Source organism: Culex quinquefasciatus, chromosome 2, assembly GCF_015732765.1.
Source record: "Culex quinquefasciatus strain JHB chromosome 2, VPISU_Cqui_1.0_pri_paternal, whole genome shotgun sequence".
Lineage (NCBI taxonomy): Eukaryota > Metazoa > Arthropoda > Insecta > Diptera > Culicidae > Culex > Culex quinquefasciatus.
The window spans coordinates 109,271,160-109,289,404 of NC_051862.1; the positions used below are offsets into that span (position 1 = coordinate 109,271,160).

An 18,245-nucleotide genomic window follows, 5' to 3' on the forward strand; every position below is an offset into this window, starting at 1 on the left:
AAATAACTGTTAGTTATGGAAAAAGGCTTTAGCGAAAATGAAGATTAGGGAATGTAAAAATTCGTGAAAATTAAAATTTAAATAAACGGCAATTGGCGTAAGTGTCACTTCGGGGAAATGGCATTCGGGGAAATGGCCGATTAGGGGAAATGGCATTCGGGGATATAGCCGATTAGGGGAAATGATATTCGGGGAAATGGCATTCGGGGATGTGGCTGATTAGGGGAAGTGGTACTCGGGGATGTGGCCAATTAGAGGAAATGATTTTCGGGGAAATGGCATTCGGGTAAATGTCATTCGGGGAAATGAGCTAGACCCCTTTTTTAGGGGTTTTTCCCCCTCACAATGAATTAGTCCACAAGCTGTAAATCAAGAACCACATTACCGACATGGATGAAAATTTGGGAGGATGTAGGGCTGGAAAAATGCAATTTTTTGGATAAATAAACGATATCAATACTTCAATTTTCGACCGAATTTTCATTTGAAAACCGCCTGATTTGGTGAAAACACACTCCGAGTCCCCATAAAAAATGGATAAATTCAAATTTGGTATGGAACTGGTTCAGGTTCAGCACATCCCCTTTCAAATGCGCCCAAGAGAGCTTAAATCCATAATGTGGGCTCTGAGAAACCCCCTACCACAAAATTGAGCACTTTTTTACCACACACGGACGTCACGCGTGCTCTACAGTAAATTAAGCGCCAAAATTCGGATTTTGGAGGTAGACCAATTCTGTCATTGTCAATCGATCGGGCGTCGAAAATCGATCGTCCATGATTTTTTGCAGATTTTTCGAATGAATATTTCTCGAGAAATGATTTGGGAACGAAGCTTGAATTGGCGTCGGAGCCAAAAGCAAACCCTATACCTTTCTTTAGTAAGAAAGGCAATTCTTTAGTAAGAAAGGCAAAAATGGAAATTTTCTAAAATCTGAACGGTAAATCCGAATGAGGTCAAATTTGTTTCAGAACATCGAGTATGGTCTAGATTATGATGTGGAGAAAAAAAATTAGACAAAATGCCAAAGGAATAGTTTTGGCATTTGGTGAAAATTGGCTTTTACCTTTTTTAGGGGTTTTCCCCCTCACAATGAATTAGTCCACAAGCTGTAAATCAAGAACCACATTACCGACATGGATAAAAATTTGGGAGGATGTAGGGCTGGAAAAATGCAATTTTTTGGAAAAATAAACGATTTCAATACTTCAATTTTCGACCGAATTTTCATTTGAAAACCGCCTGATTTGGTGAAAACACACTCCGAGTCCCCATAAAAAATGGATAAATTCAAATTTGGTATGGAACTGGTTCAGGTTCAGCACATCCCCTTTCAAATGCGCCCAAGAGAGCTTAAATCCATAATCTGGGCTCTGAGAAACCCCCTACCACAAAATTGAGCACTTTTTTACAACACACGGACGTCACGCGTGCTCTACAGTAAATTAAGCGCCAAAATTCGGATATTGGAGGTAGACCAATTCTGTTATTGTCAATCGATCGGGCGTCGAAAATCGATCGTCCAATCGATCGATCGGTAGACCAATTCTGTCATTGTCAATCGATCGGGCGTCAAAAATCGATCGTCCATGATTTTTTGCAGATTTTTCGAATGAATATTTCTCGAGAAATGATTTGGGAACTATGTTCTACTTCTTGGGCGACCTACTTGTCACCCAAATTCAGTAACACGATCATCAGCAGAATACTCGTTTCCTTGTTGATATTTAACACTGACCCTCTTTATGGGTACCAGATGTTGAACAAACAGGCACCGAGCATTCGGCTGTTTACAAGTTACCACCCGAAGTAAATAACTTGTATGACTGACTCTCGCCATCTCTTTCTGTACGTTATGTAGATGTAACGTGAGTACATTATGATTATGTAACTAGACTTAAGCAGGGTAGTTTAAGTCCATGACAAAAATAAAGAGGCATTCTAAAACTGGAAGTCGAACTGGTTAGATTTCTTTTATCACCGCCCGCTTATAACAATTCATGGCGATCCTGCCAGCTCTAACAAAAGTTTTTCTTTGTCGGGAATTCAAAGCTTAAAGTGAAGACTAAAAGTGAATGAAATATTCACAACAGTGATTTATGCCAGTGTAGTGAATTGTAAAGTAGCAAAAGCATTAAAATGAGTTGGTTTAGCAGTGAAGTGAATACTGTTAAAATTACAGATCATGTAAGCGCCATCGCGCTTGTGGTACTAGCTGCAGCAGCAATAATTTACATGCTGGGTAAATTTTTTGCCAAACACGTGCAAAGAACGGCAACGGCCGCCGCGAGTCGTGAGACTAGGTTGAATAATATCGCTACGCAGCGATAAGTGAACATTGATTTAAACAAAGATAAGAAAGTTTGTGAATAAACATTTAAAATCAAATTGAAGAAAAAAAAAATCTGTAAAAAAAAGCATGATGAACACAAAAAGTGAAAGTGAAAAATTGAAAATTAATATCTAAAAAAAAATTTTGTGATGATGTTGATGACAAAAAATATCACAACAGCAAGAGGAGCGTCGGTTGTGAGTACGGTCCGTACTACCACAATCCGGATGTAGACTCTATCCTGAAAACAAGAGAAATAAAACAAATCAGGGAAGCGCCGGTTGTGGGAACGGTCGGTTCCGTCACAACCCGGGTTGCAGGCCCTTGGCAATTCAACAAGCATCAAACATCAAATGAACAGGAGAGCAATGGTTGTGAGAACGGGCGGTTCTGACACAAGCCATATGCAAATCCTCAAGGCGAGCACCATCAATAACCAACCAACATCTCATCGCAGAAGGGAAGCGTCGGTTGTGGGAACGGTCGGTTCCGTCACAACCCGATAAGCAGGCCCTGGGAAAATGATTGGATCAACTGGAGATGTCCGAATCATCAAAGCGTGAGAATACTTTAAATGGAACTACATTTTGAAAAATTATCAAAAATATTAAATAATTTATCAAAAGCCCCAACTAGGAGGTATAGAAATAGTACATTAATTGCCAAATTACACGAGGCTAAACAAGTATATAATGCAGCAATAATCGAGATAGAACTCTATAAGGAGTCGGAACAATTACAATTATTGAAGAATTTAAGATATCTCTACGGAGAAGCATATACAAAACTTACGGCACGGCTCGATAATAATATTGAGCCGCTTTCTTTTAAAAATTTAGTGAACGTAATACTAACAATTAATAAGCTATACAGAAAGGTAAAAATGGCGAATACATTAGATTTGTCATTAGCTATCCGCGTCGTCGGTAAATACGACGGCGACGCAGCCGAGTTGGAAAACTGGCTCAACGACGTGACGGTTCTCCGAGCGGGGCAATCAACTGTCGATGAAGCGGTGTTTGTTCAATTTATGAACAACCGTTTAACTGGTGCTGCCCGCGGTGAGTTAACGGGAATAGCTACCATTATAGAAGCACGAAATACCTTAAGATCGCGATTTGGGATTAAATTAACCCCAGTTGCCGTGACAGCCGAGTTACGGGGTTGAAACAAAAGGCAAATCTTTAGTCGATTTCGGGAATGAAATCGAGAAAGTGGCAGCTAGGTTAGCCGCAGCGTGGGTATCGAAACAACAACAACTTTTCCCAACTGAGGCAGCCACGCGGCCCATAGTCGAACCAATTGCTGTAGAAGCTTTTATAAATGGTCTTAAGGATCAATCGAAAGTATTGCAAATGCGGTCAAGAAATCCGAAACCTTAACCAAAGCATTGTCGGATGCTCTGGAGATACATGCGCAGCCCATGCCCGAGGAAGTCATGTGGACCTATGCCAGTTATAGTAACCCAGGCTTCAGAGGCCGTGGTCGTGGAAAGAAAGGCAAATTTAAAGGGAACCGTGGTTTCCAAAATAATAGAAATTTTGAAAATCAAAACGATTATAACCAGCAAGGTTACAACCAGCAAGGTTATAACCAGCAGCAGCAGGGTTATAATTCGAATCGAGGCCACAGAGGAAATCGAGGTTACCAACATAACCGCGGAGGTGGAAATCGAGGAGTCGCGAATGTGGCGCAGGAGAACTTCGCCCACAGCAACAACAACAACAACCTCAGCAACCACGTGAAGAGGTTAATGTAGGCGAGTTTTTTCGTGCATAGTTCAAATGCCGAAAGAGCCCTACGCCTAAAATTTAAAATTAATAACTCGGAAATTTCGTTAATAGTAGACAGTGGAGCATCTTGTTGTCTACTAGACATAAATTATTTACCCCAAAAATTTCGTGAAAAATCAATGCTACGCAGTCCATAGAGGTTCGTGGTTTAAACGGAGTCACGCACACTCTTGGCACTGTATCATTGTTTATAGAATATAATGGTTATGAATACCCCATAACATTTCATATTGTTGAAAACCTATCACCTTCTATAGTAGGATTGGTTGGAATGAATTTTTTAAGAAAATTCGGAGCAGTAATAGATTTTGAAAATTCTACTATGATTTTACGGGAACCATTGTTCCATGAAAACTTCGTTATACCCGCAAGAACGGAAGTAGTAACATTTATTGAAACAAGTTTTAAGGAGGATTTAGTTATTTTAAATCAAGAAATAGAACCTTTAGTTTTTATAGCTAATGCGTTAGTTTCTCCAGTCAACGGAAAGATTCCGGTTAGACTGATGAATTTGAAAAATAAAGCCGTAAAGGTAAATGACTTGAAATTTTTGGCCAAACCTTTTAAAAAATATGATTTGATAAAAATAGGTAGTGCTTATCCTCATAATGTGGACAGAGCAAACAAACTTTTATCAGAATTAAATTTTGATGGAATTAATGAAAAAGATAAAGTTGAAATTACTAAACTTTGTTTGAAATTTAGTGATATATTTTGATTAAAAGATGACAAAATAACTGTTACAAAAATTTATCAGCCATCTTTGAAAGTTAAACCGGATACACAACCAGTGTATACCCGTCCATATAAGTTACCGCAATCTCAGCGTGATGAGGTACAGAGACAAGTTGATAAAATGCTAAACGACAATATAATCGAAGAGACTGTATCAGAATGGAATAGTCCTTTGTTATTAGTTCCTAAGAAATCAACTGACGATAGTAAAAAATGGCGGTTAGTCATAGATTATCGTAAGTTAAACAACGTTTTACAGGATGATAAATTTCCACTTCCAAATATTGAGGAAGTTATAGAATCTTTAGCAGGAGCAAAATATTTTTCGCATTTGGATCTAACTCAAGGTTATTATCAATGTGAGATAAGACCGGAAGACAGATCCTGTACTTCATTTTGTACTAATAGGGGACAGTAGAGCAGTTCTCTACGGAATCGGTCTTTTTTCTTTAATTTTAATTTTTGTATTTTTTAATCCGGCTGAAACTTTTTTGGTGCCTTTGGTATGCCCAAAGAAGCCATTTTGCATCATTAGTTTGTCCATATAATTTTCCATACAAATTTGGCAGCTGTCCATACAAAAGTGGGTCTCGTGGCGCAGGGGTAGCGGCTTCGGCTGCCGATCCCGATGATGCTATGAGACGCGGGTTCGATTCCCGCCTTATCCACTGAGCTTCTATCGGATGGTGAAGTAAAACGTCGGTCCCGGTTTCTCCTGTCTCGTCAGAGGCGCTGGAGCAGAAATCCCACGTTAGAGGAAGGCCATGCCCCGGGGGGCGTAGTGCCAATAGTTTCGTTTCCATACAAAAATGATATGTGAAAATTCAAAAATCTGTATCTTTTGAAGGAATTTTTTGATTGAGTTGGTGTCTTCGGCAAAGTTGTAGGTATGGATATGGACTACACTGAAAAAAAATGATACACGGTAAAAAAAAATTGGTGATTTTTATCACCACTAAAACTTGATTTGCAAAAAAACACTATTTTTAATTTTTTTTATTTTTTGATATGTTTTAGAGGACATAAAATGCCAACTTTTCAGAAATTTCCAGAATGGGCAAAAAATCTTTGACCGAGTTATGATTTTTTGAATCAATACAGATTTTTTCAAAAAATCGAAATATTAGTCGCAAAAAATTTTCAACTTAATTTTTCGATGTAAAATCGAATTTGCAATCAAAAAGTACTCTAGTGATTTTTTGATAAAGTGCACCGTTTACAAGTTATAACCAATTTTAGGTAACTATTTTGAAAATAGTCGCAGTTTTTCATTTTTTTAAATTAGTGCCCATGTTTGCCCATCTTTGAAAAAAATATTTTTGAATAGCTGAGAAAATTCTCTATATTTTGCTTTATTGAACTTTGTCGATACGACCCATAGTTGCTGAGATATTGCCATGCAAAGGTTAAAAAAGAGGAAAATTGATGTTTTCTAAGTCTCACCCAAATAACCCACCATTTTCTAATGTCGATATCTCAGCAACTATAGGTCCGATTTACAATGTTATAACATGAAACATTCGTGAAATTTTCCGATCTTTTCGAAAACAATATTTTCAAAAATTTAAAATCAAGACTAACATTTCAAATGGGCATAATATTGAATGTTTGGCCCGTTTGAAATATTAGTCTTGATTTTAAATTTTTAAAAATATTTTTTTCGAAAAGATCGGAAAATTTCACGAATGTTTCATGCTATAACATTGTGCATCGGACCTATAGTTGCTGAGATATCGACATTAGAAAATGGTGGGTTATTTGGGTGAGACTTAGAAAACATCAATTTTCCTCTTTTTTAACCTTTGCATGGCAATATCTCAGCAACTATGGGTCGTATCGACAAAGTTCAATAAAGCAAAATATAGAGAATTTTCTCAGCTATTCAAAAATATTTTTTTCAAAGATGGGCAAACATGGGCACTAATTTTAAAAAATGAAAAACTGCGACTATTTTCAAAATAGTTACCTAAAATTGGTTATAACTTGAAAACGGTGCACTTTATCAAAAATTAACTAAAGTACTTTTTGATTGAAAATTCGATTTTACATCGAAAAATGAAGTTGAAAAATTTTTGCGACCAATATTTCGATTTTTTGAAAAAATCTGTATTGATTCAAAAAACCATAACTCGGTCAAAGATTTTTTGCCCATTTTCAGTGTAGTCCATATCCATACCTACAACTTTGCCGAAGACACCAACTCGATCAAAAAATTCCTTCAAAAGATACAGATTTTTGAATTTTCACATATCATTTTTGTATGGACAGCTGCCAAATTTGTATGGAAAATTATATGGACAAACTAATGATGCAAAATGGCTTCTTTGGGCATACCGAAGGCACCAAAAAAGTTTCAGCCGGATTAAAAAATACAGAAAAAATCGAATGACCGAAATCTCAGAGAATTGCTCAGTACCAAATGACTCGTCTACCTATGGGTTTAAAAAATAGTCCTTCAATTTTCTCAAGATTGATGACCGTTGCAATGGCTGGTCTCAATATGGAAAGGTGTTTAGTTTATCTTGATGATATAATCGTCTTTGGCAAAACACTTGAAGATCACAATCGAAATCTTTTGATGTTTTCGAACGATTACGACAAACTAATTTGAAATTAAACCCGTTGAAATGTAACTTTTGAAGAAGGAGTTGATCTATTTGGGTCATACTGTTTCTGAAGAAGGTATCAAACCAGATCCTTCGAAAATTGAAATAATTAAAATGGAGCAGCCCTAAAACGGCTGATGAAGTAAAGAGATTTGTAGCTTTTTCTAATTACTATAGAAAGCACATCAAAAATTTTGCCAAACTTTGCAGTCCTTTAAATAGACTAACAAGAAAAGGTGTAGATTTTGAGTGGTCGGAAGAATGTGAAAACAATTTCCAACATTTGAAAAATTGTTTTATTACTCCACCAATATTAGATTATCCAGATTTCTCGGATAAAAACACATTTACTTTACACACAGATGCATCAGGAAAAGCTATTGGTGCTGTTTTAAGCAACCAAAATGGTAGACCTATTGCATTTGCGAGTAAAGCATTGAATAAAGCTGAGATAAGGTTGGCGTCGGAGCCAAAAGCAAACCCTATACCTTTCTTTAGTAAGAAAGGCAAAAATATAAAAATCTCTGAAATTCTATGTTTTAATATGTTTAAATATATTTGGAAATATAATGCAGTTTAAATATTTGATATACAACAAAGGCTTGGATACAAACTGCCTCAAAATTGGACAAAAAACTTACTGATTTCAATTTGTTTTTTTTTTCTATTGAACTTAGTTTGGCAAAAAAAGCTGGGAATATTTATGATAGCACTTGTGACATTGTATGTAACTGTAACATGTTATCAGTATTTTTAGTAGTAGAGAGAAGATAATGAACAAATTTATGCAATTTTTAGCATGCCTTTCATTTTTTTTAGGAGCAAGGTTAAAGCCTTAGAACGTCCGGACATATTGATGGCCTGTTTACAGATGGTCTAGTCTGGTACACCGTCAGGGTATACATCGTTGAGTTTAGTCGCGGCTGTTGGTTCCGCACAGGTTGCGCTTGATTAATCTCGGTCATCGTTTTCGTCAAGTGACTCTTGCTAGAGAACCTGGAGTTTATTATGCTTCGATTGGTTCTTTTGGTTTCTCTAATAAGCTCCAGGTTCTCTAACTCTGGCGTGTTAAGCGCAAAAAACCGCTTTCTGGGTTCCATTGCATGAAAACTGAGAGCAAAACTATACCGTTCGTTTGAACCAAAACTGACACTCGACGAGTGCGGCACTCAGTGCCGCATCGGCTCTTCAAACGAACGAACGATTCTGTGTATTCCCGGTGTTGGGCGATCTGTGTAAAATTTTACACAGATCTGTGTTATCTGGATTTTGCGTGTGTCTGTGTATTTTGGTTGGTGTGTAAATTGTAAACGGGCGCAGCTGTATTTACAATGGTAAGACATTATTTAAATGCATTTCTAATTTTCGCATGCCTAAATTGTTTTACAATTTACTAATTTATGATTGAATTTGCACAATTGCTATTCAATAGCGCCTAACATTGCCTGTTTTTACCTAAAGCTACCTCCCTATCTGAAAGTGATAACGGGATTATCGTCAAATCTCGGGATAAAAGCTACCGGACTGTCAAATCTGCAACATTGAGTTGAACTAGTTAAACTTTCTATGCAGTTGCTGTGAAGTTTACCATGGCACTTCAAGAAGTTTAACTCCATGTCGCACGTTCACACTTTCATTTTTAATTTGTCGATAGAGTTGCAGGGCGCAGCATAGAACCGAGAAATTAAAAGTGAGAGTGTGTGCGTGCAACATAGAGTTAAACCACTGACGTGCCACCCCATACATATTAGGTCTATCGAGAAATTAAAAGTGAGAGTGTGTGCAACATGGAGTTAAACTTTCTGTGAAGATTAACATGGCACTTTGAAAAGTTTAACTCCATGTTGCACGCACACACTCTCAATTTTAATTTCTCGATAGAGTTATCTAAGCCCGCTGTCACGCACACTAGCATGCCATTTGTTTTGCTGGGCGGTACAAAATTTAACCTCAATCTTTTTCGTGTACGTACACGCAATACATGCGCACGTAGAAAACTCTATAGAGCTTTATGACGTTTCGCTTACGCACACTAGCGCACCATTTTATTTTGCTGGCCGGACAAAATTTAACCTCACTTTCTTTCGTGTACGTATACGCAACACATGCGTACTTAGATAACTCTATTCCCGTACTGCGGAATTCTGCAATTCTGCACGAAATCGGCAGCAGAGCGTTCCCGTACTTTTCTGCAACAAAAGTAACTTTTCTCTCAGGCAGAATTTCCGCAATGAGAGTGACAGAAGTTGCAGCGAAACGAGCAAAACCGTTCCCGTACTTTTCTGCAAGCTCTCTCTTCTCTTTCGTGCTGAAAAGTATCTGCAAGTTGGTGTGATGGATGTTGAGTACAGGCTTACATAAAATTTGCAAATTTGGTGAAATCAAGCATTTCATTATGAGTTGTAGTAAATTTGATGTTTCATTATTACCAAATTGAATAGTCTTTTTGAAGGGGACATTTGTATATTTTGAATTGATGGATTTTGGGGTAGTTTTTTTTAATGCCTGGTTTTATTGAGAGCGATTATTATTTTTAGTGATAATATTTTAATCTGATGGAAAGTCGATAACTGAAGCCACAGACTGTCTGTGGTATTACAGCACGGCTAATACATAAACAAACAATTTGTATCATAAAAACAAATTGTTTATGAAAACTTTTGAAAGAAAAAAATCTTTTGAGTTTAATAAATTTTAAATAAATATTTGTTTAAGGTTTAATCTTTCATTGTTTTTGAACAGGCCGTCGAACAGATTTTAGAACAGACTACATGTCTAGAGTTTTTTTTTTTTTGAATAGGTCCTATAAACATATGAAAGACAATAGTTCATTGGACCTTTTTAAAAAAAAAACTCTGGATGTGTTTACATAATAGGTAAATTGATTTGGCAAATAATAAACTATACCTGAAACGGTGCTACCAATTTGATGTAATATTGTCGAACAAAGGGGTCAACAACGAGGTATTAGACTATACCAAACAAATAATAAATATAATTGATTATATAATTGATGAACATAACATTTTTGCTGAAACAAAACTTACGTTGTGTACACATCATATTTTATATTATTTAAAATTTAAATTCATTTTATTAAAAATCCAAACCCAGACGCGAACGAGAAGTGGTCGAGAACAGTCGCTTAAATAGTTAGCTCCTATTGATCTCTCCACAATTTAACAGGGGCCGAGGCCACCTGCATTGTTCGTTTTTTAAACAAAAGGAATTCAACAAAAAGGAAAGTAATGGATCGTGCGCAGAAGAAGAATACCGTGGGATTCGATTTCGGAAGAGACGGCGTAATGCCGACCTTGAAGGAAGCCATCACTTTCCTGGTACAGGTTCTCAAGATCAAGGACACTGAAGTACACTCGGTGTACCTGGACATTTCGGACAAAACGTTTTTCGTGAAGTTTACCGACGAGATGACGCTGAAGGAGACCACACAACGCTTAAGACAAACGGAAACCTTCAAGTATGCGGACGGGAGGGAAGTGCAAGTCCACGTGGTCGTGGCAGACGGGTTTTTTCCGTTACGTTCAGCTGTTTAACCTTCCACCGGAGGTGACGGACGCGGAGATCGCCAAAGCGCTGGCCAAATTTGGCACGGTGCGGCAACTGGTACGCGAAAAACTGCCGTTGGAACTCGGATTCAATTCATTCAGCGGGACTAGGGGAGCCTAGTGAATGAGCCAGATGACCGGATGATTGTCAGCCCCAAAGAGGGCGGAGATTCCGAAGGAACAGTCAAGCCAGAAAACCGGATGATTGTCAGCCCCAAAGAGGGCGGAGATTCCGAGGAAACGGTGGAGGTAAAGAAGCGGAGGACTGACAGCCCCAAAGAGGGCGGGAAATCCGATGGACGGGTCGAGCCAGATCGGGCGGGCGGAGAGTCTGACGGAGCAGGCCATTCAATGGAGATGTCGCCGAACGGAGTGGAACCTCCAAATCCACCACGAGGTCGACCGACGGACAATAGGGTGGTCCAAATGCGGACTTTTTTGGGGCTACCCCCTGAAATCAAAGATTGACCCATCACTAGGCTAAATTCAAAATTTGAGCTCATTCTGACCACGGGAACCCCTCCCTCCAATCGCTTAAAGTTTATATGGGAAAAATCGTCAAAATGTATGGAGAAAAGCAACTGTTTTACTTTTTTACCTGTGGAAGGCGCCATAGTTATCCGATTCTTACCATTTTTCAAATGTAGGACCTTCATTAAATTTAGAACAACTTTCCCGAAGACACCATATTTTAAGGATTTTTTCCCGCGAAGTTATTAGCGCCCAAAACTGACCATTTTTGCGCGGCTAGCTGTAAGGGGCTACCTAACAACGATGTTTATGTCCAATTCGAACACGCACGTGCTCTCTCTCAGGTTCAAACTCTCTCACGAGCTTGCTCGGCTGCCTGCCTGCCTGTTTACCTACAAGCGCGCGCTGTTTCTCTGCTTGGACTTTTGTCGTCGTCGTCGTTTTCGTTTGCTATCCGCTGCGCTGCGTTCCTGGCATGTTTATTATAATTTTCATCTAAAATAGCCGGTTTGTTTTGAGATATAATTAGCATATAAATTCTTTGATTATGTCAAAATAAAAAATATAATTGCTCTGGAAAAAAAATTGAATAAAAGACAGCTTAGGCTCATTTAAAAAATTGAAGCAAATGAACAGGGTTTGTTCATTTTTCCAAGCATTACAAGCAGTTGTTCGTATATGCTCATTAGAGAGAATGATCAATTTTTTTTTCAGGTAATACAAATTTTGTTTTTTTTTTTTTAACTCCAAAAATTATCCGACCAACTGCTTGTCAATTCGAAGGGAATATGATTTAATTCAGATATAAAACTAACTAGCTCAACAATCTCTATTTATGAGGCTTTTCTTTTAGACATCGTTGCACTTTTTGGATGTTTCGGAATCTGACATAAACTTCTAATAATCGTCAAAGGCAAAATATACCGCAATTTGTTGTAAGGAAGTTTGTTATATTTTCGGCAGATTAAAATATTTTGTATGGAATAAAAAATAATCGTGATCATAGGGCTAAAAAAAATTCAAATGATTTCTTTTTAAGCTTGTTTGATAATATACAAAAGTGGAAAAAGCTGTTCCCATAATCGATGAATTGTCTAAGTGTATTGTTCTTCCTTGACCGAGCCACGTAGCCTAGTGGTAACGCTTCCGCCTAGTAAGCGGTAGATCGGGGTTCAAATCCCGGCTCGGACCAACACAACTGGTGACCTTTTCCCTTCTGGATTCGATTGCTTAGTAAAGGGAAGGTAGTGTATCGTCACAAACTGGACCTTATCACGACACCTTAGGGAGGCGACCTATGGAATGTTAACATTAACCTTAACATGTTAACATTAGTTGAGTAAAAAAACTGCCACTGAATCCGCTTTGTAAATGCCGGCCCCGATACTCTTCACGGGTGTTCCCCTCAGGAACTGGGAAAGATTTACTTTTTACTTTTATTGTTCTTCCTGAAATCTATACTTGACTAAGTTAAAAAAACGATTTGAGAACTATGCTTGATTTGGAGTCGGAGCCAAAAGCAAACCCTATACCTTTCTTTAGTAAGAAAGGCAAAAAGTGTTATATTTTTTTTGAATAGTTAAAATCCCAGTCTTGAGTTTGGTATGATACCATTTAAAAAAAAAACTAGAAATAAATTTCAATTACAATATCCCTATTTAAAAATTTACTCAATAATAACAGATGGCAATTCATGGAGGAACTAATTTATCGAAATTTGTATTCTCTCACACACGCTCTGATGATATGATATCAATTGATAGCACAAATTACATTTAATTTTATATCTCGAAATAAATATCGAAATATATCTTGAAAATTATAATAAACATGCCAGGAACGCAGCGCAGCGGAAAGCAAACGAAAACGACGACGACGACAAAAGTCCAAGCAGAGAAACAGCGCGCGCTTGTAGGTAAAGGCAGGCAGCCGAGCAAGCTCGTGAGAGAGTTTGAACCTGAGAGAGAGCACGTGCGTGTACGAATTGGACATAAACATCGTTGTTAGGTAGCCCCTTACAGCTAGCCGCGCAAAAATGGTCAGTTTTGGGCGCTAATAACTTCGCGGGAAAAAAATCTAAAAATTTGGTGTCTTCGGGAAAGTTGTTCTAAATTTAATGAAGGTTCTACATTTAAGAAATGGTAAGAATCGGATAACTATGGCGCCTTCCACAGGTAAAAAAGTAAAACAGTTGCTTTTCTCCATACATTTTGACGATTTTTCCCATACAAACTTTAAGCGATTGGAGGGAGGGGTTCCCGTGGTCAGAACGAGCTCAAATTTTGAATTTAGCCTAGTGATGGGTAAATCTTTGATTTCAGGGGGTAGCCCCAAAAAAGTCCGGATTTGGACCACCCTAACGGACAAGACACCAAAAGGAGAAAGTGGTAAGCCGCAGCCACGTTTAACGATTCCTAACCTGCTCAAGGTTCTGGATGGTCGCAGTCGATCAAGGTCGGCGCAAAAGGAGAAACCTAACCCCAAAAACTAACAACAACTAACCCCAAAAAGAAAGAACAACTAACCCTTAACCCATCATGAACTACACGTGCATTATCGCCAGTATCAATCTAAACGCAATTCAGACCAGGCTTAAACTCTCACTTTTTCACGACTTTGTAAAGAACAGTAACGCAGATATTATTTTTGGTCAGGAAGTAGCTTTCAACAATTTTTCATTCATTTTCACTCACCATGCGATAGTTAACGTATGCAGAAATCAAGGCACGGCTATTTTGATTCGTAAAGGTTTTGATTACGATGATATCATCTGTGACCCAAACAGTAGAATTGTTTCCGTACTGGTTAATGGGATTAATTATATTAATGTTTATGGGCACGCTGGATTCATGCTAAAAAAAGAACGGGAAACTCTTTTCGCTGAAAATATTGCCATTCACCTTAATAAGGCAGCTGCTCGAGCGCACGTGCTGGGTGGGGATTTTAATTGCATATTGGATCTGACTGACACCAAAGGAAATACCAAAAAAAATTGTAATAGTTTGAAAGTACTGACGTCAAAAATGGCCCTCAAGGATGTAGACAAAGCTTTAAAAAACCAAGCAGTGCAGTACACCTTTTTGAGAGGTGATTCAGCATCTCGTATTGATAGATTTTATGCTTCACAAGATATTTTAAAATCTGTTTTGAATTTTGAGACCTGGCCTGTGGTCTTCTCAGATCATAGGGCGATTTTGATGAAAATTTCCATTCAAAAGTCAGACTTGGAGACATCATTTGGAAGATAAACACAGCTTTTATTAATGACGATGAATGTGAAAATGAGTTTTGTTTTACGTACGCTCTACAACAACGGCACTCGTATGAAAATAATTTTATGAACTGGTGGACGACCCATTTTAAATCCAAGGTTAAAAATTTCTTCAAGATGAAAAGTATTGAAATCAATCGGAACATAGCCATGCGCAAATCTGAATTATACAAAACGTTGATTGAATTATCCTCTAGACAAAATGATAATGAAGATGTTAGCAGGGAAATGGGCTTAACTAAATCATTAATTTTTAAAATAGAATCTGAAAAATTAAAATATTATGAATCAAAACTTTCCTCAAACAGTATCCTCACCAACGAAAGGACGAACATTTACCAGATTATTGCCAGGCATAAATTCAACCAAAGTAGTAGAATTGAGAAGCTTATAGATGGATGTAATGAAATTGTCGGCACAGAGAATATTAAAAAGTTTTTATTCAACCATTTTTCTGAAAATTTCAAAAAGCACGACTTTTTAGAACCCAGTTGCAGATCATTGAATTATATTTAAAAAATACTAAATCAGGACGACTCGAACTAGATAATTGAACCTATTTCCGAAGAAGAGTTAAAGAAGGTAGTAAGGAATTGTACAAAGAAGAAAACCCCGGGTCCTGACGGTATTTGCTATGAATTTTACGTTAAGCATTTTGACTTAATGAAAAATGATATGATTAAGTTATTTAACGACTTGCTGTGTGGTAATGTTGTAATTCCTTCTTCTTTTTGCGAAGGAGTAATAACCGAGGGGGACGTCACTTCCGCGCTAACCGAGCGATAAAGCTTCCTTTTCAAACCTTTGCAGCGTTCACTTTCACTTTTCCGCTTTAACTTGGTTTAACACGCGTTAACCGCGATAACTTGCTTTTTGGCTTACTTTTTCTTGCGTTCTCGCATCACACTGCTCGATTTTTTTGACAGCGAGAACTGTCAAGAGCAAATGACAGTTCTCGTTGTCAAATTAGTCGAGCAGTTTGTTTTGCTAAATTTTTCTCCGTCACCGGACGGATGGTGGTCAAAAAAACGGTGGCGCCCTAAAAGGAGGAAGCAAGATTCGGCTTAAAAGAATGCAACTTCCGGACGGAACATTAATGGAAACGAGCGTGTTCCGGGGCCGGTGTTGGGTGCGAAGAGCCTGCCAACGGAGCTGTACGACGATGAACCTGCGGAGAGCAAAACCGGTGGAGACAGGTCAGCCGTCGGAACCGTTTCCTGCGCTTGCGAAGGGTTCGAGACGGATCGGTCTTTCGTCTATTTCGTGGTGGGGACAGCCTTTTCAGTGCGGGAGTTTGCAAAAAGGATTGGCCAGGAACGGCCGCGAAGTGTACGCCGGGAATCGAAAGGCCGCGCTACTGGTGGCGAGCAGTCTGATGGAACAGAGGAGTACAGTGGTGGCAACCTGGAAGTGGCCATTGTTATCCTTGAGCTGGCTGGTGAAAATTAGGGCAAAGCGGTCAAACATCTGTTGTAGTGTTAATCGGAGCCGGCCGGAATCTCTCAGAGCTAAAGCCGCCGACCAAACCGAGCAGCGCGACCTGCTACATGGTGTTGGTTAGTCAAACACTATTCTTACTTTAGTTTTAACTCAAATTGTTTTTTCTTCACCCTACAGGACGGCATGATTGAAAGACTGACCGTGGACAACTATAACGATGCGTAGGGACGCGTTGCCCAGCTCGGAGGACAGCGTCGACTGCAGCCGGCACAGGCTCCAGTTGTTTCGGAGACAATCGCAGTTGCGTCCAACAGAGGTGGTGGATCCCACTTGAGCCTCTTGGTAAAGAACTCGGCCACACTGTTAAACATGCCGGAAGCGGCCGACAAGGAGTAAAACGAAGATCTACCTGTACAACCTGACATGCTGATGAAGACGTGTGGGTGCTCATATTTAGCCCAGATGCTAGTTATATATGTCCGAACAACCCCTGGAAATATCAGGTAGATTCTGCATAAATAAATCTTAAGCTCTAAAGTAAAATAAACAGTTTCAACAGAAAAAAACAGGATTTTATTCAATTAAGTGTACAAAATCATATCGAACTAAGGAGGCTGCGGAACAAATGTGCCGCGGGGTGGGACCAGTGCGCGCAAACAGTGCTTGGGAACGTCTAGCTTGGAGTTGCCGCCCTTACTGAACGCTGCACTTGAGCCGTTGATCTTTCTCTGAATGCTGCCCAGCTGGTTGAGTGCGTTCAGCGCTCGATCTTTTCTGTGATTGTGATGCAGCAATGTCGGTGCTTGAAGGAGTCACGCTTGTAGACCAGGTCGCGGATCGACTTGGTGGCCATGAGGATGGTGGTTGTTGATCTGGCGCAGATGGAACAGCAGCAGCACTTTGCAGACCTTAGGACTTGTGTCGGTGGGCATCATGCTGAACCAATCGTGACCGGTCAATTCACTGCGCGGAAGAGTCCCTTTGATGAGGCCGGGCTCGGGAATGTTCAGATTGGAGTTGCCCGTCCTTGAAGAACTCCGCCAGCATAGACACCGGTGCCGGCAAACCATTACTGTTGATGCTGTCCTCGCGATGGTCCAGATTTAACAGCGGACCTCCGTTGGACGCACCCGCGAAACTATTTGTATCCGCGAGGAACAGGAGAAACTCGAGAATCAGCGCACGTTGGTCTGCGAAAGAACCAGAATTAAACCACTAAAACCTCCAGGTGGAATCGGACCAACTTACGTAGGCACTAAGCTACTCGTACAGGCCGTGAAACAGATGTAGACTTTGCGTCGCCAGGTTTTAGTCGTCGAAGGTGATCGAGTTTACCGCGCCCAGATGTCGTTCGTACTCCTGGACGAAATCTCCACTGCGGGTGCCCCACTGAAAGAGAAGCAAATTTGAGGCTTCCCATTATCCCATTATTTTTTGTTGAATCTACTCACGCAAATGATCTTATCGGACGTCGGACGTTCCCGCCACTAGCAGGAAGCACTGTTCGGGGATACTCGTTCGGCTTATTCTCAGTCATGAGGTTCCGTTGCTGCTTTTTGACCATCATCTCCTCGATCACAACCTGCTCGGCCCCGTTCGGCCTGGACACAAGTTCCTCGTCCTCGCCTCACAGTCCAAAAAATCCATCAGCTTCTTCCAGATTGGCAATCTTCAACTTTTTTCTCTTATCCCCCGCCTGATTCGCTATTAAAGATTCAAACACCATCTTCCCGTCCGTGTCGTACGCGGCCTGCACCACCTCCACTCGGTCCTTCCTCCACCGACGAATCAAACGCCTCCCATAGTTGTGGACCGTCTTTCGCTGGTTCTCAAATTGAAAGTCACTAATATGTGCCGCCTCCACAAACCCTGAAGCATATTCTTCGGCTCCCGTATCTGCTCCGTCAAACCCGGATTCGCTGGACCCGCCATCGGTTCAAAAATCTCCTCGTACCTCGGACTCGGGATGATTCCACCTGCCCCGTGAGACCACCAGCGGGGCGGCAAATCTGCAGCGTTTTCGTCACCGA

The 18,245-nt window shown here is 39.6% G+C and overlaps 1 protein-coding gene and 1 long non-coding RNA gene across 2 annotated transcripts; one reads left to right on the forward strand and one right to left on the reverse strand.

The window, feature by feature from the left end:
- The first annotated feature begins 15,627 nt into the window (after window positions 1-15,627).
- On the forward strand, window positions 15,628-16,440 carry LOC119766224. The gene is made up of 3 exons (XM_038250663.1): window positions 15,628-16,208; window positions 16,266-16,327; window positions 16,393-16,440. Exons 1-3 carry the CDS (start codon window positions 15,848-15,850, stop codon window positions 16,438-16,440), a joined length of 471 nt encoding a protein of 156 aa, XP_038106591.1. The 5' UTR covers window positions 15,628-15,847.
- Window positions 16,441-17,077: 637 nt separating this feature from the next.
- On the reverse strand, window positions 17,078-17,875 carry LOC6049674. The gene is made up of 3 exons (XR_005277511.1): window positions 17,667-17,875; window positions 17,464-17,604; window positions 17,078-17,405 (listed from the first exon to the last, which is right to left on the reverse strand). It is a non-coding gene; the product is annotated as an uncharacterized LOC6049674 (long non-coding RNA).
- Between the last annotated feature and the right edge of the window lie 370 nt (window positions 17,876-18,245).